Here is a 27,436-nt window from a genome sequence, read left to right on the forward strand (position 1 = left end):
TGAATATAGAACATTCAGTCTTAAAATGTATTTGTTATGGGTATTTGTGCTCGTAAAACTTAGGTGCTCAAATGGCAGTAAGACGTGACAAGAGGATCATAGAAATGTAGGGCTGTAAGGGACCTCAGGAGTCATCTAGTTCATGAATTTGGCTGAATCAAAATTTGCTTTTGAAACTGAACAAATATTTGAAGCTTTTTTAAAAATAGGCCCAAATGCAAAGTTTGGATGCAGAGCCACAAACTTGAAGCATTCAGAATGAGGATTTTGGTCCAGTCCATTATATAACTTGATGCAAGCTGCAAAAAACTGGATCTGTATTTCACCAAAGTTAGGAGTGTTCTGCTCTGAGATTTTTGCTTGAGCGCATCTCTAGGCAAAACCATATATTAAAGTACATAAGGCACAATACACAATACCTTTACGTACAGGTGGCTAAAGTGACTCCCAGAGGCCAAATACAGGCCAACCACAGTGTAATCCAGGGTAGCCTTGAACTGAGTGAAGGGCCACTCAGGAGCCAGCCGGGAGTTAACCCCCGGCCGGCCCCTGGCCCCCAGCCCCGATCGCACCCCAACCCCAGACCCGCCCCCCGGCCGGACCCCGGGCCCGGCCAGACCCCGACCCAGCCCCCAGGCCGGACCCCAGCCGAGCAGTGCTGGCCCCCAGCTGTGCCACGCAACACCAGACCCTGGCCCTGGCGACACAGCATTGGATCCTGGCCCCGCTGGCCGGACTCCAGCCCCGGCCGTGCCCTGGCGGCCGGCCAGCTGACCCCTGCCTCGTGGCCGTCCGACCAACCGCAGCCCCCACCTCGCCGGCCACAGCAACCCCAGCCCCTCTCCTTTTAATCGGTCAACCATTTAAACGATAGAATTTTAATCATTTAAATGGTTAACTTTTTAAACAATATTTACATCCCTAGTTTATAGACATAAGTTATAGCTGGGGATGTTGTAAGTGAAGAAAACAGAATGGAATGATTGTTGCAACTGAGTATTATCTGATGTTATAAACTTTAGGGACATTATAATATGGTTTTATTGTACTAAAATAAAGAAAACCAACCTAATTACAGTATGATTTGAAGTTGGGTAAATAACATAAAATTAGGCTTCTGTACTTAGCAGTGCCTTACACCTCTACTGTAGTTGGCAAGAGAACAGGCTGGTGTCAAGTGGACTTATGCTGCAGTAATTCCTCTACAAATAGCTTAACTCTGGTGCAGTCTGCAAAAGCCAGAGATTGCTTTTTATGAACTAGTCCACTGATGGCTATAAAGGCAAATAGTTGTGTGCAATTATTATTTTAGGAATAGGAGTCTGACACAAGGTTGTCCCTGTTGATTGGTGGGTTGCAAAGTGGGTAGTTAGTTACTGAAGTGGAACATGAAAGCAGCAGTGTAATTATGATGACATAAAAAGGACTGCGGTGGGAAACACATTTTAACCCAGGGAAGAAACCTTCTGATAAGTCACAAGTATGACACTACAGGTAGTTGTCAAAATCAACTAATCAGAACAAGGGACCAGATCTGATGGTGCGAATCAGCACTGAAATTAATGGAGTTCCATTTATTTATACAAGCTGTAGATCAGCTCCAAGATGATTACAGCACATTTGGCTCTTTTTCTGGCGGGATAAGCAGCAGGGGGGAAGAAGAAATAGAAGATGGGAGAAGAGTGGATAATTTAATATATGAAAGATCAACCAGGCAAATTTGAATTCTCAGACTCAAGATTCTGCTGCCTACACAAACTACTTAAACTTAACGGTCAGGTCTTATCATGCCCTTAGAATCTCTTGATGGGATTTGAGTTCTGAAGTCACAGTTGCAAGATATTTATTCTGCATGTAATTTGCACCTTATTACCACCTCAACACTTTTCTCATTAATAACCTCTCTCCCTGTTAGACTGAAGCCTGTTGCCTAATCATTATGCTAATTCAGAAACAAGAGAGACTGAAAGCTAGGAAGAGCAAAAAATTCTCAGGAATTCTAACTAGGAAGAGCTGAAATTCTCCTAAAAAGGGAAAAGATTGGTATGATAAATAATGAGCGCAAGAAAGTCCTATTGTCTTGTACAGTATGAATAGAACGTTTATTTGTCCTTTGCTCTAAAAACCTAGTTGTTCACTGTTGCAAATATTTATTTTCACACTGGAGCGTGTTTCTCCAGGTGCGATTTAGCAGCAGTTGTGAAATGAGTCAAGCTCCTAGGGCCCAATCCACCTCCCATTGAAATTAGTTGAAAGATTCCCGTTCCCTCCAATGGGCTTGTGATCAGACCCATTGTCAGCAGTCTTCTTAAGGACTGAAGAGACATCTAAGCTGAACTACCTCTTATCCGATAGATCTCTAGGCCCTTCAAAAAGCAACAGAGGGTCCTGTGGCACCTTTAAGACTAACAGAAGTATTGGAGCATAAGCTTTCATGGGTGAATGCCCACTTCATCAGACGCAAGTAATGATGAAGTGGGCATTCACCCACGAAAGCTTATGCTCCAATACTTCTGTTAGTCTTTAAAGGTGCCACAGGACCCTCTGTTGCTTTTTACAGATTCAGACTAACACGGCTACCCCTCTCATACTATGCCCTTCAAGTCAGGCTTGAAGTATATTGACACAAGGCAGTGGGAGGGAAACCAGTACTGCCTCTGTCTGTGATCATGTTCTGTGGATCCATAAAGAACAACATTCTCCAGGGCTGTCAGTCTCTTACTATTCAACTCGCTTTCTAACCTTCAAAGCATAAGAAAGGTTTCTATTTCTATTCCCACTAAATGGATTTTCAGCATCTACTGAAATAGTTAACACTCGGGCCTCAAATCTACAGCTGGGTTCCTTAGTGTCAGTGGAGACTCCCATTCTTTTTGGGATTATTAGTATTACAGTAGTGCCCAAATATATAGGAAGACCCAGAGATTTTATGCTCTTCAAAGAGTTTAAGCCGGAAGAAAGATTTGTGTCTTATCCCAGAGAAGAATAGTACTGCCAAGGCTGATGCCTTTAAAAGGGCATCATCTATTTTAGTCAGTCTGTCTCACTAATCTCTCTGTCCATCAAAGACATTCACAGCTAGGGTACTTCAGTTTCCCTTCTTAGTGTTTTGACCTTAACAAATATTAATAGTTACCAGGGGCCTGATCCAAAGCCCACTGACATCAGTGGAAGTCTTCCCCAAAATATAACTGGTTAGTGAAAACTTTAGTTCCCCCAGTTTAATACAGACCAATAATTTTAGTTGGGTTATACAGTCTTTTCTTCATATCAACTCAATTACTGTTTGCCCCGCACCAATAGAGGTAGCCCATAATCTCTCAGCTTTAATTGCTGATTCTTATTTCACTACATTTCTTAGGTGCTTTATCAGCTCCAGTTCCCTTCAGGAAGAGAGCTCTGAAGTGTTCTGACAGCTAATTTATGTGTGAAACCTAATGAGACACAGAAGTCAAAGAGCAATTAATGTTATTAAACTTTAATGGACACATTGCATACAGAAATACCACAAGGTGTGTTTTAGTGATTAACAAGTTCCTTCTCTTTGATCCCTGCCTAAGGAACCACACATCTCAGAATACAATGTCATACTCTAGGCTTTATGTGAAGAGGGCAAGAACAGAGGTGGGGCAGGCATAAGACTGAATAGTGAGAAATTCAGATTCAGTTTAGTGTTCTTTGTTCAAGTAAGTGGAACCATTTGCTTGGTAAAGAACACAGGAGAGTCTCCATCAAGGCTATGGAGAAATTTTACATACCAGAAACCCTACTTAAAAAACAGACTCAATGTGCCCACCAAGAGCATTGTCTTTATGGTTGTTTTTAACTTTATCCCAGGCCTCTCTACCAAGAACAAATATACACAAGCTAAGAAGCAACAGAGGGTCCTGTGGCACCTTTAAGACTAACAGAAGTATTGGGAGCATAAGCTTTCGTGGGTAAGAACCTCACTTCTTCAGATGCAAGCTAAGAAGGGTATCTACAAACACACTGGCAGATGTTTTACTGATCTTCCCAGGAAGCCAGCTGATAAGCATTTCATATAATAAACATTCTGCAGTACAAGTCAAAATGCAATACGCCAGAACAAAACCAAACCCAAACAAGGAAAATCCTTACTAATTGTATCTCACATATCAAAAATATTAAATACAAATATTTCACTAGGTCAGATAATAAAATTAAGCAATATTGTGTGTTGTGGCTACTTCTTACCGGGATACTTTAAGGATGTGTTTTGAATTTATTTTAAGAACAGTGGTTCCTAAAGATCTATATTGTAATGATCAGCCATTGTTTCCCATTTGGCAACTTGCAAATAACGCCAGTCCGCTGTCTTTATAATACACGCCAGTTTTCAGGCAATGGATATAACGTGGCTCTCTTTCTTGTGGAAGAAGGGAATTGAAATCCCCAAAGAGCTGCAATTGAAGTTAGGGTTGCAGCAAAGCACCAAAGACATGATCAACCCCAATATAAGCACAAGGCAGAGGACCCATTTAATCAGTCCAGTGTACACAAATGGGAGTACGAGGATGATCAGGATCACCACAAGCAGCAAGAGCAACACAAGTCTTTGGACAGCTGTTTGATTGATACTGGGAATGTCCTGGTTTTCACAGACAGTGGCATGGCTGGATTGAGTACCACCAGTGCCATGTAGCCCTTCAGCAGAGAGGTGTATCTCAGCATTTGGACAAGGGCTTTCCAAACGGCCTACGATATCTTCTTTATCAAGAAGGGTGTGGATAAGCCCTCCAAACACAACAGTGGGTTTTCTGCACAGAGGGCAGGTGATCATCCAGGTATTGTCCTCGTTCTGAAGGATGAGCTTGAGGCAGACTTCACAGAAGGCATGTTGGCAAGCCAGGAGCTTAGGTCTCCTGTAAATGTGATACCTGTTGAAGCAGATGAGGCAGTCCATATCTGCCATTGATGCTTTGGATGAACGTTGGTGGTCCATTTCTGAAACTAATACTTTACAGGAGTCAGGAGAGTCCATTACTGTCACTGGAGGCTTACTTGAGTTTGGACAGTTCATTTCTGAAGCTGCTGGTTTAGAGGCATCTGGATTGTTCAGTTCTGTGGCTGATGGTGAAGAGGAGCCTGGACAATCCTTGTCTACAGCTTCTTCTTTAGTGGACTCCAGTCTGTTAATGTCTGCAGTTTCTTCTTTAGTGGACCTCAGTCTGTCCATGTCTGCAGCTGATGGTCCAGGAGAACTTGATTCATTTTCGATGTGTAGCTTGCCAGTTGATCCCTCCATGGAGCGAGATCTTGGTGCAGTTTTACTTTGCTCAGTTAAAGTGTTTGCTGATTCTGTGGCTCTCTTTATACAGTGTTTTATTCCTGTTATGTGTGTTTGAATAGTGACCGCTGGCTTCAAGCACCTCGTACTCTATGACAACAATGACGTTTTTACAAGGCGGGAATCTGTGTTAATCAGTAACTTAACGGCTAAGATATTTTATAATGCCTGATAACATCACAGAGCAATTCCTCTCCAAGAAGCAGACCTTGTGGCATTAATAAAATTGAAGTGACAAACCAGTCTTGCTAAGGTGGTCAGACTCTGGCAATAGAACCACTATAATCATAAAAGCAGTACTTGGTTTTTTGAAAGCAATTTCAATTAGTTCTCAAATGCCACTATGTTGGACTGAGAGTTGGAGGAATTGTGTTATTAGATTGATGGCATTATTAGTGATATTAGGTAGTGCAGTCTGGTGGATAGACCGCTCTTACACTAGCGAGAATCAGGAGAACCTCCATTTAAGTCAGAGGAGTTCCACAGGAGAAGAGCAGGTATAGGGAAAAGTGAAAATGATGGGCCTGATTCTACATGTGCTTCCAAAGTTACTCATTAAAATAATGCAGTGTTGTTGTAGCTGTATCGGTCCCAGGATATTAGAGAGACAAGGTGGGTGAGGTCATATCTTTTATTGGACCAACTTCTGTTGTGGAGAGAGACGAGCTTTCGAGCTTACACAATACTAGTTTCCCAGACCTGATGAAGAGCTCTGTGTAAACTCAAAAGCTTGTCTCTCTCACCAACATAAGTTGGTCCAATAAAAGATATTACCTTGCCCACCGTGTCTCTCCCGCATTTAGACTGTCAGTTCCCCATAATCAGGTCCTAGAATTTGAACAGTCTCAGTCAATTGTAGGAGAAACCAGAATTACTGAATCTGCTGGGCCACATTAAACAAATACCCAGCCCCCTTGTGTGTGATGGGAAATGGATACTGAAACCCAGACAGACAAGTGCTACAGAAAAACCAACACATGCCACTACCGGGGTATATGAATATGCCAAGGTGATCCTGCCCGTGGGACCTACAACCGCTTTAAATCCACACCTCTTCCAGATGAGCTTGCGGTGGGGAATGAAAATGAAAGTCAGAAATGGTGATTGATTAGAAACAGCAGCCCAGACAAGTTCAGTTCTGAAACAAACCCTGCCCCAAAAAAGTGGATGGAGAGGAGGCCTGTACTCACCCTCCAAACAAACACAGTAAGCCATGCGCTCTTTCATTGTCATTAATTAGCCCCCATGCTATGGGTTTACTCTCTACTCCCTCTGATTTCTAGAGCTTTGCAGTTCCTATATACTGTACACATTTCTTTATTGGTGGTAAAAGCCACCTCTCCTGTAGTCTTTACCTAAACTAATCAATGATAATGGGTAGCTAGGTGGTCTGTTAGTGATTCATTAATACCCATGGATACCAATTAGTTCATTCTAGAACAAGAAGCCTTTGAGTCCTTCAAACTGTGAGTCCTTCAAGCTGGGTTGTACCTCTCTCAACCCCCTGCAAAGGCTACATGCATCTTGAGTCCTGGTGCACTGGAAGATGTAGGCACTGCATGCTCACGTGTTCCTGTCTTCGCAGCCCACCTTTCACCCCCTGCTTAGGCAGTGGAAATTGGGCTGTAAAGAGTGGAGTCTTGGCTCTACCTCCTACAACACACCAACCAGAACAGTTGAGGTAACATGGGGACATTATAATTTGTAGCTGATGTAGGCCAATGGCAGATTACAACTGTCTGGAGCAAGGGGTAAGCAAGAAAGGCACTGCTTCTCAGGGGAGCAATGCCTCCCATGTGATGCAATTTATATGCTAACCCTTGCTCCTGGCTAGGCCTAAAAGCACAACATAGCCTTAAGTGAGGCTGCATGGTAGGGTAAGGCCCAGGAAGCTGGAGCCAGAGCACTCCTGAGCTCTCTTTTCAGATCTGTTAAATGGGATTAAAAACCACCTATTTAATGGGCCTGATCCCAGAAGCTTCCACGCATGAAACTCTCAGTGCAGTGTATGGGAGTTGTGTTTGCAGAGGGCTTGAAGGATCTGCCCCAACATTTGGAAAGAACTTTTGGCCAAGTTATGCCCTTTGCTACATGGGTGCAACTGCAAATGACTTCCCTGCAAGTTGCACTCACTTATCTGAGAATAGGACTATGGTACGGTAAATATTTAATACTATTACTGTTTCTTTAATCATTTGTAATCACTTGGTATCCTCAGTCTTCGTCTCTCTTCATCTGCATACAAAAAAGCATTTCTGTGGAATGTTTCTTCTCATGAGATTTCCTTATAGCAAGCAGGGAAAGTCAAAGGACAGGATTGCTGTGGGGCATCGAATACCATAACCAAACTCACAACTTCACAAGCCTGGTGTCCAATGAGAGAATATTGATATTAGGGCCCTACCAAATTACCACTGTGAAAAACACGTCATGGACCGTGAAATCTGGTCTTTTGTGTACTTTTACCCTATACTATACAGATTTCACGGGAGAGACCAGCGTTTCTCAAACTGAGGGTTCTGACCCAAAAGGGGATCATGGGGGGGGGGGGGGTCGCAAGGTTATTGTAGGGGGTCACAGTATTGCCACCTTTACTTCTGTGCTGCCTTCCGAGCTGAGTGGCTGGAGAGCCCAGCTCCGAAGGCAGTGCCCTGCCAGCAGAAGCAAGGGTGGCAATACCATACCATGCCACTCTTACTTCTGCGCTGCTGCCTTCAGAGCTGGGCGCCCTGGAGAGTGGCGGCTGCAGGCCAAGGGCCCAACTCTGAAGGCAACAGCACAGAAGTAAGGGTGGCAATACCATGACCCCCCTACAATAATCTTGTGACACACACAACCTCAACCCATTTTTGGGTCAGGACCCCTACAATTACAACACCGTGAAGTTTCAGATTTAAATAGCTGAAATCATGAAATTTACAATTTTTAAAATCCTCTGACTGTGAAATTGACCAAAATGGACCATGAATTTGGTAGGGCCCTATTGATAGTCCCCTGAGCTGCTTCTACTGTTCATGATACATTTCAAATGTTCTAACTTTGGGATAGGAGAATGATCACACCTTTCCTCAGACCTAACATGTTCCCCAGATCTTGGAAACAGATATGTTTTGAAACAATATTTTTTTCGAGTGAAGAGAGTAAACAACAGTTGTGTTGATTCCTCAACATGCCCCACAGTTTATTTTCTGTCTTAAGCAGCAGCCTTAGTGTAAAATGGCTACCAGGGGCACGTAAGCACCTTCCATCTGCCACCCCAGCAATGCTGATAAAAAGTCAGTTTGTACAGTCAGTTCAGATGCAGAGACTCTTGATGTGTTGCCTGTCACCCACAGTAAATATGAATAAAGCAGCAAGCTTCAGCGAATATAAATGCACCTTCAGACTTTTAATGCAACTTACACTGTAGCAACATGTGGGGGAGGGATAGCTCAGTGGTTTGAGCATTGGCCTACTAAACTCAGGGTTGTAAGTTCAGCCCTTGAGGGGGTCATTTAGAGATCTGGGGCAAAAATATGTCTGGGGATTGGTCCCGCTTTGAGCAGCGGATTGGACTAGATGACCTCCTGAGGTCCCTTCCAACCCTGATATTCTATGATCCTAACAGAGGAAATAGAGATATTTACAGATGGACAGACATTAGAACGGATTCTCTTTTCCCCCATACACCAATTTTACACTGGTGTAACTCCACTGACTTCAATGGAGTTACTCCTGATTTTCAGCAGAGCAAGTGAGAAGAGAGTGCAGCACAATTCTTTTCTTCTTTCTCCTAGGCTACTGGAGATACCATCATGGTTTGTGGGATCCCAAACAATAATAATCTCACAAAGCCCCCAGAAGCATGGGACACGCCCCTTTGATCCTACTGCTGGGGAGCTGGAAGTGGTGAAAATAGGCCATGAGTTACTGAGGCTATCGTGAGACACCCCATGTATTGCATCCCAGACAGTCCCAGGTCTTGTTTGTTGTTATGGCTGGACCTTTAGGCTACCCTTAAAAGCCAAGGAATTTATTACACTGACAAAGAAAAAGAGGGTATTGATGATGGAGCTCAGCATAGAAATAAAGCCACACTCTATCAGACTCCTTCAACTTGCTGGACAAGACCTGAAAATCCACATAGACACATTCTCGCAGGGCTTTTCCCTAGTTAGCAACCACTTGCTGCCACGCCCTCTCTTCTTTAAAAAGGTCTATTCACTTAACACAGGCAAATAAAGTAACAGCAACCAGTCTTTTAACTCACTCCTTTGCTCTCAGGCTTCAAGGTCACCCCTCCCAGGGGTTTCTGGTGCCCTTGTTCCTGGCAGCTTCCCACTTCTAGTATTTCCTGCCCTCTGGCAGTCCTTTATAGGCACGGGTGTAGCCCAGCCCCCTGTAACTGGCTGGATTTGGCTCACTTTCGCTGACACAGGGGAGCCAGGCCCAGTTTTACACACAGTCACAAGTGGCCACCTTAGCTTGCCCCGTCGGTCCTGCTCTGGGGCAGGACTACGTGGCCAAGCTTAGGCAGCATATTTGTAATGCTCATTCCAAGGGAATCGACTCACTTTTTCTGCCTCAATGTCCTTTTCTACCATTCTGAGCATTTCCCGGGGGGCCATCAGACAATGTCACTTCAATCAACTTCCCAGACAAAGGGAACTAGAAATTAATCAGCTGTCAATTCATCTGGAATGCAGCGGTCCTGAAAACAGCAGGAAAATCCTGCTAAGGTCATCATAGTTCTAATAAGAAAACAGGGCAATAAATAAAGTGCAGAGTCCAGGGGTGATAAATAAATGGAACATGAGTTATTGATGTAGGGACAGCACATGATTGCACTAGTAGTGGATGGCCAGATGGTCTTTGAACCAGTTGTCACTGACAAGGGTGGGAAGGATATTTTATGGTCGGAGTGCTGTTTGCTCTCAGCAGAGTGAAAGAGGTCCTGATCACTCTATTTCACGATGGTAAACCTAACAGATGAGGGTCCCCCCTGCCTTTCATACTTCACATCACCACCCACCCACACACCCCAAAATGCTGCACCCCTACCAGCCCATTATCTTGTCTCACCTGTGGGCCAAAAGATCATACTTTCAAGCGCCATACCAGGAGTTGAACTCACCACTTACATCACACTATTGTACAGTAATAGCCCCAGACCTTGCAATCTCACAGATATCATGTAAACTGTATTGGGGCTATTTCTGCAGAAGGCCATCATACTTTCCTATAAAGTAAAGCTTGCTGTGCAGGGTCAGTACCCAGAGTACAGGGTCAGATGTTCCTTCGATTGGATGAGAATGGAGGCCATATTTTTTCAACTAGGAAAAGCATAAAGAAATAAACCCCCCCAAACCTGACGGCCATTTATCCCTGAGGTAGAATGAGCAAAAATGGGTAGAGAAAGGAATGGAGAGAAGAGGGAGAAGGGGACAGAGCTGTGTGAATAATTGATTGTTTGGTTCACAGCCAATTCTGAAAAATAAATAAAATAGTTCAGTTCAAACCCAACCCATTTCTTTGGGGGGAGGGGGATTTTCAGTGAATCAAATCAGAAAAATTTTGGTTTGGCCATTTTTAATAAAAGCAAAAGAAACGAGAGACCACATTCACAACAACCAGAGAAGAAGGAAAACAAGGTGGTGGGGGTCCTTCTACAGGTCTCCCATGTCCCTGGTGAGTACGCTATTCCCTATGCTAGAGGTTACCAGGAGCATCTCCATCTCCTGTGTTTTTGTGATTGATGCCAAATTCCCTTGTGACTCTAGCCCTCCAAAATGTTTCATTTTGATAATGTTGACATGGTTCTTTTGACATTTCTGATTTTTTTTCTCATTTCTACACAAATTGGTGAAATGTTTTAGTTGCCCCAAATCTGAAAAGAAAAAAAAAAAAAAAAAATTTGTCTGAAAAATTGTGCCCACTTCTAGAAGAGAGCTGGGAGAGGAGAATGAAGGAGGGCTTTGGGGGCCTGATCTAAAGCCCAGTGAAGTCAATGGGAGTCCTCTTGACTTCGGTGAATTTCAGATCAGGCCCATGGAGACTGGCAAAGTAGAGCATTATCTGGGGGGTGGAAGCGTGGTTAAAGGGACGGAAACAAAGGAGAGGAGTGGAAAGAGAAGGTGAGGAAATTAGACAAAGAAAGGAAAGGAAGCAAGAAAGAGAAAAGAGGAGCTGGAGAGCTTGATGTAAATGAATATTCATCAGGAACTAAATAGAATAAAAAAGTAGCAAGTTTCTCTCTGGCCCCCTAAGCGGGAGAATCTTGGGGACTGAGCTGTGGCTTGACTTCCTCCTTTGTCCTTGTGTTTTTATCATCTCCTTGACCTTTTCTACAGCATTAAAGGCTGCACAGCACCCATCAATACTTCCTGGGGAACTCCACTGAGAATGTTACAGCATGATAAGGTAGACTGTCTATCAAAAATCATGCCTTTGTTGCCCACAGTTCCTAACAGGGATTATAAAAGCTCCAGAGATGCCATAAAAAGCCTCTGCTTTCACATACTGTACTCTATAGTTTGAAGTTTGTGGTGCAGTTCAAGATGAACCATGGAGAGTTAGATGTCAAACTACAGGAAGTTTTCTTTATCAAACCATCTTCCAGAAAAGACAGAAAGTTTTCTAGCTGAGAAAGCTTCCTGGAGTTATAGCTTTCTAGGGAAACAGAGATCTGTGACCTTTGGGATTCTGGAAAGAGACACAATCATTGTTCTGGTATTTCTGGCCCACTTCCTAATTTTGGGAGGAAGTTTTAGAGCATGGGTAAGGCTTATAAGAATGATCTCTCAGGCAAGGATCACAATGGACAATGACCATGAGTTAATAAAATCCAGCCTCCCATCTTTCACTCAAAGGACTTTTGCTGCTGAACCTCCCCTCTTGAGCCTCTCTGAAGGGGGAACACTTGCAGAGCTAATCACAGGTTTCTGTGGTCCTGTGAGGAATAAGACATCTGAGGCTCCAGGCAGACAACAGCAACCCACATAGCACATTGGGGAGCGGCAAGGCTTCACAAATGAGCAGAATCATAGGGTGCTTGTCACTAGAGGTCTACGATGTCAGTGGAGTGTAGACTGGGGAGCAGATCTATGGAAGCTAAAGGTTGGTGGGATCACAAGAATGCAGGTTTGTTTGCTGGGAGGACATTGGCTCAGGGCAGGGTCCTCCAAAGTGTGTGCGCGTGGGATGGAAATCAATAACAAAACAAAAAACTCTTAGGGGTAGGCTTCACTAGTCGGAGAGGAGGCTGCACTTTGTTGCTATTGTGATAACTGGGCCTACACATTTATCCTAACTGTAAACTCAACTGGTGAAAAATGGTTAGAGGTTCATGAATTATCACAATGATTTGTTATAGAGAACTGTTTAAGAAAAGGTGGAGACAGAAAGACTGAATTGTTTTAAACAGAAAGGGCCAAATTATACCACTCAAGGACTGTGTTAAGATGATGACTGGTAAACAAGAGGAGCAGAGGATTGGAAATCAAGAAACCAAACTGGGGTGTTGGAAAATAGGCCTAATTGCTGGACAGAATAAAGTGAGGATGGATTATTCCACCCATCGCCTGTTTGGGCCCTTTAAAAGAGACTCTGGGGGAGAACACAACAAGAACTTTTACCATCAGCATGGCTGTGGTGGAAGGGTTGTTGCCATGACACCAGACCTTGGGTGGGGACACTTGATCTTCATCACTGTGTCAGTGACGACCCCCATGTGATACATGTGAGATCCTTCTCTGTCTTGCCCTCCCTCAAGTGCTCCTTTCTGCCCCCCATTTTCCTACTGTCCTCTCTCTCTCAAGTTTTCACCTGATCCTGAAATCAGCTGTAATGCATTGCACCAGCATAGTGAGACGAGACGGACCATCCAGCTCTGCCCAGTCTGAGAAGGATCAGTGAATGAGAGGGACTTGACCAGACCAACAAGATGATGTCACTGACCAGGGAGGCGAGTCGAAGTCCAAATTAAGAGCTGTCATGCCGACTGCCAGCCCAAAGCATCCCTCCATGACTGACCAGCTGCCTTGTATCCTGAGAACATCACAAAAGCAATATTTTCCCCATCTTTACTATTCTATCGCTTCTCTCCCTTCTGTGTCTGTCTTTTTTGTCTAAAGCACAAAAGTGACTATTATTTTCAATTCAGAATTGAACAACAGAATTAATCCTTTCTCCCACACCAAGAATGACTCTTTGATAGAATAAGAGACTTCAACAAATATCCACTATATAGGACTTTGATAGGTTTTAAGTTTGTTTCGCACAATCAATTTCAGTATCAGTGCTCTTTACCTTGTTTTGATTCTTTTCCTTTTGTGTGTTTCAATCAATAAATTCCTAGTGTTTGGTCTGAATTTTATAGTGTGTTTGCCACTGTATTAAGCAGGCTGAGGTCTCTGTAGCTCAAACTCTGGACCTTATTTAACACTGTTTTATGTGGGTCAGTGAATAGGTTAACACCTTTGGCCCATATATTATATCTAAATACAAGAGTGAATATCTGCTTGTTCACTAGGAAAGGGAAGAAGGATGCTTCCCTGCCACAGCTGTGCTTCCCCAGGCTCAGCTGTGCAAATAAAAAAAAAAACTAACTAGAAAAGAAATCATTAATACCAACTGGCTCATGGACATAGAAAATGTTGAATTGGACTGTTAGGTTTCCAAGTCCATGGCCTCATACTTTAGTATGCACTCTGGATATTGCAACTAAATTGCACATGAGAGTTCTAGCTAAATTTTTTTAATGTTGACCGGGCAATGTATATCAAAATGAATGCCACCAAAATGATGCTAACTGTGTGCTTAATAAATACTCATGCCCTATGGGGTACTGTGAAGTTTAGTTAATATTTGTAAAACATATAAGAAGAGATTTTCAAGGTACAATTTCATACTTACCCAACTTGTGCACATGTTTTGGGAGTTGTTCAGGTGTAAAATAGCTACTTGAAAAAGCTGGTCCTAAAATGCAGTGTTCCATTGTTATTAACTAATGCTGATGCTGCATTAAGGGCCTGATTCACAGCCCACTGAAATAAGCCGCTCACTGAACATGATGACAATAAACAGCATTTTATTGGTAGAAATAAAATTCTTAATGTGGGACTTTGTATTTACCTCCATACCAACTCAGCTAATCCACAACTCTCATCTCACACACTGGATCTAACTCTTAACATCCCTATATCATGGGATCACACCACAAACTGTGTTATTCTGCTGCCATCTCATGGACAGTTTGCATTCAAATCTCTCTCTCACATGGATTTCATTAATCTGTTATTCCATCAAACTATGCTTTGTGGCAATATTTTAGGGATGAAATAGAGGCTGATAGCCAGGTCTGCAAAGTGGTTCATGCTATATGATCATAACTGCAAAAGGAGATCAGGAGGGGAAGAACTCCAACACCCACCTGAGGAAAGGTATCAAAACAGGTGGCAACTATGGATACCTAGAGCAGCAAAGGGAGGTGCAGTGGACAGAGGCTTGCATCAAGAGTCCTTATCTACAGTCTAGCCAGGCAGATGGACTCCTGTGAAAAGAAGCCCAGTAGTGACTAAGAGTGAAAGAAGAGAGTGGATTTGAAATTATTTCCTTCAAGAAGATAAAGAATTAAGGAATAATGATATTGAATTATTTTTGCCTCCCATTTTCTTTCCCACCCCTGCCCCAACCAGGCTCAGCATCCCCCACCCCTTCCTCTCGCACAATTTCATCCTTCCACTCTTGTCACACCAATCAGGCTGAATCTCCCCTTCTCCCCCGACCCAGGCTCACATTTCTCTTCCTCCTTTCCCAAGTTCAGCCCTCCTCTCCCGCTTCTCTCCCCACACTCCCCCAGGCCCAGCTTCTCCACCGCCTACCCCCAAGGCTCAGGCTCCCCTCGATCTCTGAAGCTTATCCCCCCTTTCCCTAATTCCCCCTTTCGCACCGGGCTCGGCCTCTTCCCTTCCCCCAAACTCAGCCTCCTGTCCTTTCTCCCAGATCAGCCTTCAAGATGGCGGACCCCATTGGCCACGGTTGGGGAAGAGCCGCTCTGGCCCCTCTTGGGCACGCTCTATGGTGCTACCGGTAGAAAGGCGGTCACGTGACAGCGGCGGAACGAAGCCGGCTAGGGAGGTGGAGTTCCGGCGCAGGCGCAGTACGCACAGCAGCCGGTGTAGCGGTGCAGGTAGCGTTGGGGGCTTGGGGCAGTAGCCGGGTCATGTCCCGCAGGCAGGCGGCCAAGGCGCGGCCTGGTGGCGGGGGCAAGAAGGCGGAGCTGGAGCGGAAGCGGGACGAGCGGGCGGCCCGCCGGGCGCTGGCCAAGGAGCGCAGGAACCGGGCGCCCCCGGAGGACGGCGGCGACGCGGCCCAGGAGTTCGTGAGCTTCGGCAACCAGCTGCAGGCGCTGGGCCTCAAGCTGCGCGAGGTGCCGGGCGACGGGTGAGCGCGCGGAGGCGAAGCCACGCCCCCCTGCTGAGCCCCCCCCCTCCCGTGCCACGCCCCCTACCGGGCCCCCCTCCAGCACTCCGCCCCCCTCCCTCCCGTGCCACGCCCCCCGCCCTGCCGGGCACCCAGCTCCGCCCCCCAGCCCTGGGCACACGGCCCTGGGGGTGCAATCCAGGCCTGCGACTCCTGCTGTCCTGTGCACACAGCCCTCCCCCTGGACCCAGGTACCAGCCCCCAAACCACTCACCTGTCCCTGGGCAGCCTGCCCCAGCCATCCAGCTCCTCTGCACCGCACACTAGCTCCAGGCTCACAGCCCCCTTTGCACTCAGTTCTCCCCCAGGCACTCCTGCCGCCCATGTGCCTCCACGTGGACCTCGTGGTTCATGTACTGGCCACAAACAACGCTGGAAATTACTTGTATGCGCTTCGATTGTGCAGCCTTGTAGGAAGTGTTAATACAGCATGAATAGAGGCTGAGGATTGAGGGAGGGTGCGTGTAGGCTGCCTTGTAGAACTATTGGGTCACAGTCTATCCCCTTGATTATAATAGGACAAGACACTATTGCAACTGTGAAACTGGCAAGAATCTTGCCAATTTCACTTTACAGAGTTTTTGTTTTTGTTTTTTGTTTTTTTTAGAAAGCTTTGAGCTGCAGCAGAGGTAAGTAATGGAGTTGAGTCAAAGGAGAGAGCCCCCAAAAATCCAAGCTGAGGCAGGGGTACAAGTGTGGAGACACCCCAAAAATCAGAAGCACTGGGGTAGAGGTTGGGGGAGCGTTCGTTCCTTCTAGCATCCATAGGAGTCCTTTGTCTGGGGGAGGGCAGCCTTCATATTTATCAGGTTTTTATTGGCTAGAGGGAGATCTGGAAGATGGAGGCCCCTGAACCAGGGTCCCAGGACATACAGGCCTTGGCTACACTCAGGACTTCCGCGCTGTGAAGCGCAAGTGTAGTAGCGCTGCGAGAGCTCTCTCGCAGCGCTGTAAGTACTCCACCTCTCCGAGGGGAATAGCTTGCAGCACTGCGAGGGAGCGTGCAGTGCTGCAGGCGCTGATTACACTGGCGCTTTACAGTGCTATACTCGCTGCGCTCGGGGGGGGTGTGTGTTTTCACACCCCTGAGCGCAGCAAGTTGCAGCGCTGTACAGCACCAGTGTAGCCAAGGCCACAGTGGTGGGAATCTCAGCCTCCTTTTCTGTTCCAGCAGGTGGAGATTAGGTTCTCAGTGGTGGACTGACCCTCATATTTTATATTGGCCTGTGCCTGTTAGGTGTCTCATTGACTTTTTAATCTCTGGTATGTTCCCATCAGTCTTGCTACTTGTATTTTGAATAGCAGTCGAATGCTCTCTAGCCTGATAAATAGTTCAGTTTTTATAACTTATACATATATATGCTTAAGACACAATGTCACAATATGTACTTGATTGAGGTGGGCAGGTTGAGTGACTCAACCCCTTAAAGAGATTATCATGTTAGAGAACATTCAAATTCTTTAAAATATACCTATAGCTATCCCTTAATGCAGTAGTCACCCCCTCCCCGAAGGGTTAACAGAATAGTTGACTGTGTGGAAAGTGTCACTATTCAATGACTTGCTCTTTGTAGCATCCCATCTTCTTTCTTGGTTGGGATTTTTGAAGAGATTTAAAGGAATTAGGTGCCCAAATCCCCCTGATTTCAAGGACAGTTGTTGGCCCATGAGAGACTAGTCAGTGGTTTTCTATCTTGTTCTTAGTGGATAGGTGTCTATTTCACTAAAAGCAGTACACTGTTGCTGCTAGTAGGTAAACACTTTCAGTTGCAGCAGAGATGCTGAGCATTGAGTGAGCATGGAGGTTGTGTTCCTCTCACTACAGGCCTGATGTGCAGGGAAGCTTACTTTCCTGTTGCCATGACTGCACTGTTCCTATCTGTAAATCACAGACTTCAGCATTAATCTGATACCTTTCACCAATGTTAAATACATGTCAGACAGACTTATTTGAAGTGTTTGTCTTTCTACAGCAACTGTTTGTTCCGGGCCCTTGGTGACCAGCTTGAGGGGCACTCCAGAAACCACCTCAAATACCGCCAGGAAACAGTGGATTACATGATAAAGCAGAGGGAGGATTTTGAACCTTTTGTTGAGGATGATGTTCCCTTTGAGAGACATGGTACGGAAACCGTGGGATGCTGGCAGAAGGAGTTATTGTGTAATTAATCCCCTAGCCAAACCTCTCGCCCTTCCATTTCCCCATCCCAAAGCTACCTTAGAGTAGCTATTCATTCTTCAGATGCAATTTGTAGATACTAAAGAGTTTTCCACCAAAAAGGCGTTAGGGGAGGGTGGGAGGCCAGGAACGTGAGCTGCTAACTGGTCTTGGTATGTGCCCAAATATGGGAGCAGTTTGGAGAGGCAAAAGAAGCCTACGGGTATATCTACACTGTAGCACTGAGGTGTAATTCCTAGGTCGGGTAGATGTACGTGTGGCTGCAGTGGCATGGGTGGTGGCTTAGGCTAGCTGCCCACATATGTACCTAGGATCTTGGACTGGGTTGTACTCAGGCAGCTAGCCCAAGCAGCTGCCTGTGCTCTCGGGGCCACACTGCTATTTTTAATGTGCTTGCTTGATCAGAGCTAGCACATGTATGTCTACCCTAGTTGAGAATTGCACCATCCATCTGCAATGTAGACTCATTGTAAGTGAGTTAGGTGCCTGACTCCCATTGAATTTTAGTGAGTGAGTGCCCTCGCAACTCTTTGGGTTCCTTTGAAAAATCTCACCCTAAGCTGCTTAGTTTTAGTAGGACTTCAGATTAAGTGGAAGCCTTGCCCTATAACATTATATAATGCTAACTCTAGATAAGAGCAAAAACAGAGCCTTATCTAGACTTTGCTATAAGAGCCTGGAGAAACCCCTAAGTAACACACAGGTGATACAGGAAGCAGTTTTAGTGATTCAGTACATGGAATGCTTCTTTCTGAGTTACTGCTGAGCTGACAACCTCACATATGTTAGGGGAGACTGTTGTGGGAGAAGCATTTTCTATGGTGATTAAAGACCCTCTTAATCTTTATGTCCAAATTCCAACATGAATAATCACATTAGTCTGTCAGGCTTGTTGAGGTGTGGTTCTCTTTAGCCACCAGTGTTTCTGTAGGTGTCAAATCCAAATCTCTAACCTCTTCTGTATCCATTCTGAATTTTTTTTTTTTTAGTTGCCAATTTGGCGAAGCCTGGTACATTTGCTGGCAATGATGCTATTGTGGCATTTGCAAGGAACAATCAAATGAATGTGGTTATTCATCAGCTCAATGCCCCTCTGTGGCAGGTAAGAATCAACACTGAACTTTCCTATCTTAGTCTGGGTTCCTGCTGACTAATACAGATGGTGTTAAATTTGCTGATTTTTTTTTTATTTATTTTTTTTAAATCACTCTTGGCTAGGTTTTGGTATGATGCTGAGTGGCTCTTTGCTTCCCCCTCCCTCCTGCAAAGTTTCTCCCAAAACATAAGCAAGGAGGAGGGGGATAAGACACTGTAATTTAGGCTAATAAACAGCTATTGAACATCTGAAACTTAAGCATGTCAGGCCAGATCATCTTGTGTAAACTGACATCTCCATTGAGGTGAGACTTACATCACCTGAGGATCAGGCGTATGTGTAGAATGACTGTGTCGATATTAGATTGAGTTAAGGTTGGGGAAGGTTCTTGGCGCTGACATGCGTTAGGAGTTAAAAATAAGCGTGGTAAGGCTGTCAACTTAATGTAGGAGTGGGTGTTGTGGCGGGGCCCTTGGATGCCTTGTGTGTGTGTGAAGCTCCATCAGTCAGTGTTTTGGGGAAATGCAGACTGAATTAGTGCTTTTGTGGGTGACATGGAGGGGATAGAACCGTAAACTTCTTGCAGTAACTCTGCAGGCCAAATTAGCATTGGCCAGAGCAGTATTGGTTTAGCTACATGGACGTAGAACTTCTGGGATGTGCAGAAATCGGTCGGGTTGATCCCCTGTGTGAATTCTGTATATTTCCTCAGATGTGTCCTATTTAACTACTACTGAACTGCTTTGAAAGCTACTGCTGCTTTACATTGCTGTTTTACTGAAATCAATGAATTGTTAGGATGTACCATGTGCTGTGTATTTGCACTTGCCATGTTTGCTAGCGGTATTTTGAGTGACATTCAGGTAAATGTCACCAGCATGAGAACGTGGACTATGCAGGTACTGAGATGTTTGAGAGCTTGTTGTTAGCTTGCCTCAATCTTCTGTAATACAACAGCAAGCATATCTGTTAACCATTTCCCTTGGGAGGTTGGCAAAGTCTGAGATGACAGAAGAATGAGCTATCTCTAGGGATTCTCATAGTGAATGAATCCGTACTGAACCTTCCCTCTCTGTATTCAGAGGAGCAGTATGTGAGCGTGCATCTTCAGTCCTGGATCGTTCATCTGTGTGTCTGTGCTTTAGTGAGGTGGATGTAAAGGAGTAGCTCTTTAGTACAACATTTAGTAGCCCAAATAGTACAACAAAATGCATAGATTAGGTCTACTGAGGAGTCAGAACACTTACCAATTGGAAGGTCTAACTGGCATTTTAAATGCACTCCAGCATGCTGTAAAGTAAACTGTTGAATGGATTTCAGAACCAGAAAAGCGTATTTAGAGTTTAGATGACCCTACATAAGTTAGGTAGCTAACCCACCCATTCTAAAGAAAAAGCATTCTTCTACTATGCTAAATTAGCTAGTTACGAATCCAGCAAGAATAATGCTCATAACTCTGAGGTTCTACCATAGTTGAACTGACCAGTCAACCACACCCCTCATTTGGAACCAGAAGTACACAATCAGGCAGCAGCAGAGACCAAATAAACAAATACAGTACAGTGCTGTGTTAAATGTAAACTACTAAAAAAAATAGAAAAGCAGTATTGTTCTTCTGCATAATAAAGTTTCAAAGCTGTGTTAAGTCAATGTTCTTTCAAAAGTTTACAACTGAACTATAATGTTTTGTTCAGAGTTATGAACATTTCAGAGTTACAAACAACCTCCATTCCCGAGGTGTTTGTAACTCTGAGGTTCTACTGTACTTGGTTTCTCAGAGCATGTAGAGGCAACCACTATGCAGGAGTTCATGGATATGTTATGCAGGTTATTGTTTTGAGCTGGATGTGCAAGTTGATGTGCTCACTCTTATCAGTACATCATGTATCGTCTCAACAATTACTGCCTGAGTGTTCCCTCATTCATGGACCATTTTCAATGCCCTTATGATGAGATTCCTTGTCTTGTGTGGCTGAATGTAGTGCTGATGAAAGGTGCTAGTTGACAGCCCTGGTGATGGAAGTTCTACCACAGAACAAGTATTTTGGGGCAGCTGTGTAGATCTCTTCCCTACAACTGCCGTTGTGCCTCAGAGAGACTGTCTTTAGGGGAGTTTATTTTCCATGCTTCACTTGGTCTCAGCAATAGAACCAGATGGGGGTTGACTTGTAAGAGAGCCACCTTAAGCACAAAGCAACCAACCTGAGAAAACCTGGTAGAGCAAGTGCTTAATGCCTCCCACTCTTACTTCTCAATCATTTTTGTCCTGCTCCAAAGCCTAGTGAAGTCACCGGACATCTTTCCATTGACACAATTGGGATTTGGATCAGCCCCTTTGATTTATTTGGAAAAAATGCTTTTTGAGATGCCTATTACACATGGAATTACAGGGTTTGCTTTGTGCCTAATGATGCCTTTGCCATTCTCCTTTGGCTTAAGGTGCTTTCATTAACAAGGTCTATTTACAGTACAAATTAGCACCCTAACTGTTTCCTGAATAAAGGTGAGTTTTGATTACTTTCCGCATATTGTCACATTTCCTGTAGCAAAACTCTATTTACAGCCCCACTGTGTCAGCAGGAAGCTTCCCTTTTGTTAGGTAGAGTTTGTCCATGTTTTCCTATCAGGATGCCCTCTTGGAACTGCAGGATCTGTAGCCATTCACCCTCCTGCAAAGGAATGTAGATGTAAAGCTAGCGAAGCTTGATCTTGTTGCCATCCGGCATGTTGACCAACTTAAAAATAATGGAATGTGAATGGGGAGGTAAATGAAAAGTTGTTGAATTGGTGACTTGAAGTTGAACAGTTGTTAAAAGAAATAAATGGAGGACACTTGTTTGAGATCTCAAATCCTTAACAGGACAGATGTATACTTCAGCTACAGATATAGTCTAAAGGAGAGCAGGAAAATGCTCTTAGTTGCTTTCAGAAACGTGGAGGGGTGAGCATTCTTTGCTGCTTTGGATATTGGTCATCTGGTTTGGCAGGTAAGTAAAGGAGGAGCTGACTTACAAATATTCAGTTATGAAAATGGATCTGATTCTCTGCATTCCACTTCAGAGTTGGGATCTTAAACATCTTTTATGTAAAAAAGTTTACGTAACTTAAAATATTAGGGTGCCTACCTATACTTAGAGCTGGAGTTATTCTAGCAGCTGTTACATCCATAGATGTGGCTAATTCCCAGGCTAGGTGTCTTTTCTACAGATATTGCTAAGCTTTGGCTGGCACAAATGAAAACTTTCGTTTTCTTTAATGTTTTCCAGGCCTGCTCTAGTATTAAAGAGCAAATTGACCAGCACTGCATTTGTAAAGTCATAAGAATCAAGCAGCTGACGTGGCTTCCTAACACTATAGCTTGCATATTATGGATATTTTAGGTACATCTGGACTACTGGCTATAAATGTTCCTTAGTTAAAGGTCTTAGCTATCTAAGTAGTTTCCTAGGTCAATGTTTTATATTAATCTTAAGCACTGCTTGTAAAAAATTCATATGCTCTTCAGAATGTAAAGTTGATTCAATTCCAAGGCCTCTTTGGGAATCTCTCCATCTTCCTCAGATTCGAGGCACGGATAAAAGCAACGCAAGGGAACTTCACATCGCCTATCGGTATGGAGAGCACTACGATAGCGTGCGGAGAATAAATGACAACTCTGAAGCTCCCGCACATCTTCAAACAGAGGTCGGTGATGACAGAACGACCTCCTCTGGTCTGGTGTGGGCATCAAACCATGGTGTGGGTCTCCAGTTTCTGCCAGCTCGATTTGATTGAATGTGTCAAAAGTGGTGGTCTTCAATGGTGTGTGCGCGCACACGCGGCACCCTCTCATTGACTGTGTTGGTGTTGAGCATTGGGGACATAAATATCCCTCGGTCATTATAGTTGGTGATGTCCACTTAGCAGACGGTTGGAGAACGTTTCTACGTTTACAGGACTGGGATGCGGGAACTACTGAATTCTAGTCCTGGCTCTGATCAGTGCTGAGGGCCCAAATGTCCTTGTACCTCGTAAACATGTGATGCGCATGCACCTCCAATGTAAAAAACCAAGGGGGGAGATGAAGGTGAAACAGCCTCACTCCTGAGCCATCACTGTCCCTCATTAACTAGGGAGGGTTAGAGTGAGCTGTCCTGGAGTCACGGTGCATGCAGTTGTACAACATGCACCTTGTGAGTGAGGTTAAGTCCTTGAAATGTTCTTTTATGAAGTCTGCTTGCTATACATAATCCTATAGCATCAGAAGCTTTTCACCATATAATGCAAGACTCAAGCAACAGTGGAAAATTATCCAATTTGTTTTTTTTAAATAAAGGACACCCCAGGCAAAGGTATTTAATTCTCTAGCCAAGTTCAATGGTCAGCACTAGGTTTCCTTTGTCATGTCTTGAAATGACAGTATCTTCATATGCTATGGGACCCTGATTTGACCCAGGCTGGTACTTTTCATGGTTTCCTTGTCACTGCAGATGCTGTGTAAAAATGAATCTAATAAGAGGGAGAAAATCAAGCCACAGAAGGACGAATCTGAAGAGGAGTTACAGGATGAAGTGGAAGATGCTGTACAAAAAGTCTGTAATGCAACCGGGTGTTCGGTCAGTATTTAGTCTAGTCTTCATTTCGGAGTGATGCACACAATGAAGGGCACCTCTTATTACATGAAAGTTGACCTGCAAATGGTTCGTGGGCTGATGCTGCTGAGCAGTTTCAGCATCAGAGCTGCAAGTCACTGGTCAGGGCTTACAAGGGATATGCTTCATAATACAGGTACGTTAGTGACAGAGGAAGTGTATTTCAGGAATGACTAGATTTGTGGGTTGGTTTTTTTTTTTTTTTTGCGTGTCCAGCTTGAGGGCCCTTGAAGGTGCCAGATTTTCAGAAAGCGCTGAGCATCCAGTCTCTGAAATTCGGGCCCTTTAAGGTATCGTAAGGTGGGCACCCAAAATCCCTAGTCACTTTGGCCCTCATTGTTACATAGCTGTAATTAGCAGCTGCACTGTCCCTGTAGATTGTCATCTGTATTATAGTAGTTCCTAGGGGCCAACCAAGAATTGGGCTCTATAGTGCTGGGGTACATACAGACAGAGCAGGGACTCTCTAGTACTCTGAAGTGCTTCGATTATGCGGGCTATACCGTAGCACATCAGACTTGTGTGCATGACTGTGCAGTCAACTGAGTTTTTGGATTCGGCTGCTGAGTTTAAATCAGATTTGTCACTTACTCTGCCCTACTGAAAACTAGAAACGTGTAAGCTTATAAGAATTCCCCAAACAAGATTTGCTTTTAGCTAGAATGTATAGATAATTGTTTTAACAGGTCTGAGGGGTTCAAATCTATCCCACGTATTAACATCTCTATTTGTGGCTAGGATGTTGATTTAATCATTCAGATTCTGGAAGTGAAGAACTACGATATTGATTCTGCGATATTTGCTGTTCTCCAAGTGAACGAAGTGAAAAGAATCTGTAAGTAACTGGAGGATTTTTTAAATACTCTTGTGTTTCTGAAAAATGCTGGCAGGAGGGCACTGGAGACAGAGGTGCTCTCGTTATCCACATGACAGGATAGCACTGGCAGTAACAGTGCAAGCTTCTCCTCAGCTGTCCCACCAGGGTGCCTCAGCCCTAGCTTAAAAGGATCACCTGTGAGGGGATAAGGTTAAACTTCTACTCCGATCAATGCTTGGTGACTCGGCCGAGGCTTCCAGTGTGGTGCCATCTATGAAGCTGGTTTCAGTGACTATGCTAGGAACTCGAGTGAGCCCACCAACTGATTTCCTCCAGGACAGCGAGCAGCTAGCCCCAACCAACCTGTGCTGATGGCTTAACATTTACAAGGCTCCACTTCAGATTACGATGCCATTCAGTCCCTCAAACAAATGGATTTTCAGTGTTTACTAATTGATCTAATTGATTCTAAACCTGCAATTCACTCAGGCCTCTGGTGTCCCTTCACCTGAGATGTTTAGGTCCTGAGGATCTCTTCCCCATAAAGTTAATAAAAGCCTGCTACTGAAAGGCAACAAGGGTCAAGTGCATTCTTGTACATATGGTCCTCTTTTGAACCTTGCAATGGGTGTGAAATTTGAGGGGTCCAAAAAAAATCTCTGTGGGCTCCATAAACCGGTTACCATGAGCAACCCCATAACTAGCTAAGTAATTTAAGCAGCATAGGCCACCCCCCAAAATTAAAACATTGCAGAAAGCCCATTGGGAACCCAGTGACATTCTGTAACCAAGAGATGGATTGTATCAGTGTCTGAGTGAAATCTCTTCCCTTGATAGATTCTGAAGAGGAATATGAGACCCAGGCCAAAAGTAAGAAGTCACAGAGCTCAGCCTTGTGGGAGGAGAATGGAAGTGGCACCAGAATCTTTGGAAATCAGGGATTGCATCAGGATGGAACAGAAAACAACAAGACACAGGCTAGTCCAGATGAAGAGAATCAAACCAACAAAAAACATTTCCCAAAGGTATCCATCGGGAGGGCTGGGAGCAGGTCAGCTGTAGGTTCAGTGGAATTCTGACATTCTGGAGAACTCCTTGATTAAGGTTTAATCCTGGAAACATTTTCCCCATGTATACAAACTGGCTGTATTGCTGCAAGAAATGCACTCCCTGAATTTGCTAGCTGTACTGTTGGGATCTGATCTGTGTCAGATCATGCTCTTCTGACAATGGGGAACAAGAATGTTACGCTATCATGTGGCCTCTTGTTTCTCAAAATGAGAAGATGCTAAAATCCTGGGAGAGTGGCTGTGTGTGTCCGTTCAGGCCTCTGCTTTGTAACCTTGTGCTTTAATATCATCCTGTTTGCCTCCCTATGCTATAGAAGACAACATATTCCTCTGTCTCTTGAGCAGGGCCTATGGGTAGGGCCCTACCAAATTCACGGACCATGAAATCTGGTCTCCCTCCATGAAGTCTGGTCTTTTGTGGGCTTTTATCCTACCCTATGCAGATTTCACAGGGGAGACCAGCGTTTCTCAAATTGGGAGTCCTGACCCAAAAGAGTTGCAGATGGGGTCACAAGGTTATTTTAGGGGGATTGTAGTATTGCCACTCTTACTTCTTCACTGCCTTCAGAGCTGGGCGGCCAGAGAGCAGTGGCTGTTGGTCCGGAGCCCAGCTCTGAAGGCAGAGCCGCCGCCAGCAGCAGCGCAGAAGTCAGGATGGCACGGTATGGTATTGCCACCCTTACTTCTGCGCTGCTGCCTGCGGAGCTGTGCCCTCAGTCAGCAGCCGCCGCTCTCCGGCCGCCCAGCTCTGAAGGCAGCAGCGCAGAAGTAAGGGTGGCAATACCATACCATGCCACCCTTACTTCTGCTCTGCTGCTGGCGGTGGCTCTGCCTTCAGAGCTGGGCTCCCAGCAGCCGCCGCTCTCTGGCCGCCCAGCTCTGAAGGCAGCAGCGCAGAAGTAAGGGTGGCAATACCATACCATGCCACCCTTACTTCTGCGCTGCTGCTGGCGGTGGCTCTGCCTTCAGAGCTGGGCTCCCAGCAGCCGCCGCTCTCCAGCTGCCCAGCTCTGAAGGCAGCGCTGCCGCCAGCAGCAGCACAGAAGTAAGTGGTAGTAGTACCACAACCCTCCCTACAATAACCTTGTGACCTCCCCCACAACTCCTTTTTGGGTCAGGACCCCTACAATTACAACACTGAGATTTCAGATTTAAATAGCTGAAATCATGAAATTTATGATTTTTAAAATCCTATGATCATGAAATTGACCAAAATGGACCGTGAATTTGGTAGGGCCCTACCTATGGGTGTTTGAAGGTGTATTTACTGTTGGACTCTTCCTTTTAAGGTATCCAATAAACAAAGGAAGGAGCAGCAGCGGCTAGAGAAGAAGAAGCGGCAAGAAGAAAGGCACCGGCAGAAAGTCCTGGTCAACAGGAGTAACAATGCAGATAACAACAGGAGCGAGACAGACTCGGATACACAAGTCACCCTGGTGAAGACTCTTGCAGCTCTGAACATATGACTGATGTATTGTGTGTTCTTTGATGGAATAGGTGAATGGCAAATAAGACTGATCAGGAAGGGCACTGAGCTTTCAGACAAAGCCATCTTCAAAGCAGATTCCCCAGCACCCCTCTATTTTTAAACAACGTTTCTATGGGGTTCTCTTAGCATATGCTAAGTTGTCTTTGGTTCTCCTGCTGTGGGAAGAACAACTCTTCAGTAACACTAAAGAACATCAGCCAAGCTTGTGAGGGATGGGCAATCGAGGTTAAGCAAAGTGAAAAGGTTGACACTTGTTTTTACTATTCTTGAGACAGAATCTAGTCAACCGTGATCCATCACCCCACACGCCTTGTGTGAATTTTGCTTGGAGGTGTCACAATATTACTTAAGTTAACTCTGACTACATTTTACTAAGCTCAAGCGT

At 44.8% G+C, this 27,436-nt stretch overlaps 2 protein-coding genes across 2 annotated transcripts; one reads left to right on the plus strand and one right to left on the minus strand.

The window, feature by feature from the left end:
- Nucleotides 1-4,357: 4,357 nt before the first annotated feature.
- On the minus strand, nt 4,358-5,266 carry RNF186 (ring finger protein 186). Its single transcript, XM_065421208.1, has one exon. It carries the CDS (start codon nt 5,264-5,266, stop codon nt 4,358-4,360), a length of 909 nt encoding a protein of 302 aa, XP_065277280.1.
- Nucleotides 5,267-15,509: 10,243 nt separating this feature from the next.
- Nucleotides 15,510-27,110, plus strand: OTUD3 (OTU deubiquitinase 3). The gene is made up of 8 exons (XM_065421357.1): nt 15,510-15,730; nt 17,743-17,891; nt 18,938-19,050; nt 22,606-22,728; nt 23,514-23,639; nt 24,414-24,510; nt 25,330-25,517; nt 26,852-27,110. Exons 1-8 carry the CDS (start codon nt 15,510-15,512, stop codon nt 27,026-27,028), a joined length of 1,194 nt encoding a protein of 397 aa, XP_065277429.1. The 3' UTR covers nt 27,029-27,110.
- Nucleotides 27,111-27,436: the final 326 nt, after the last annotated feature.

This window comes from Emys orbicularis, chromosome 22, assembly GCF_028017835.1.
Source record: "Emys orbicularis isolate rEmyOrb1 chromosome 22, rEmyOrb1.hap1, whole genome shotgun sequence".
Classification (NCBI taxonomy): Eukaryota; Metazoa; Chordata; order Testudines; family Emydidae; genus Emys; species Emys orbicularis.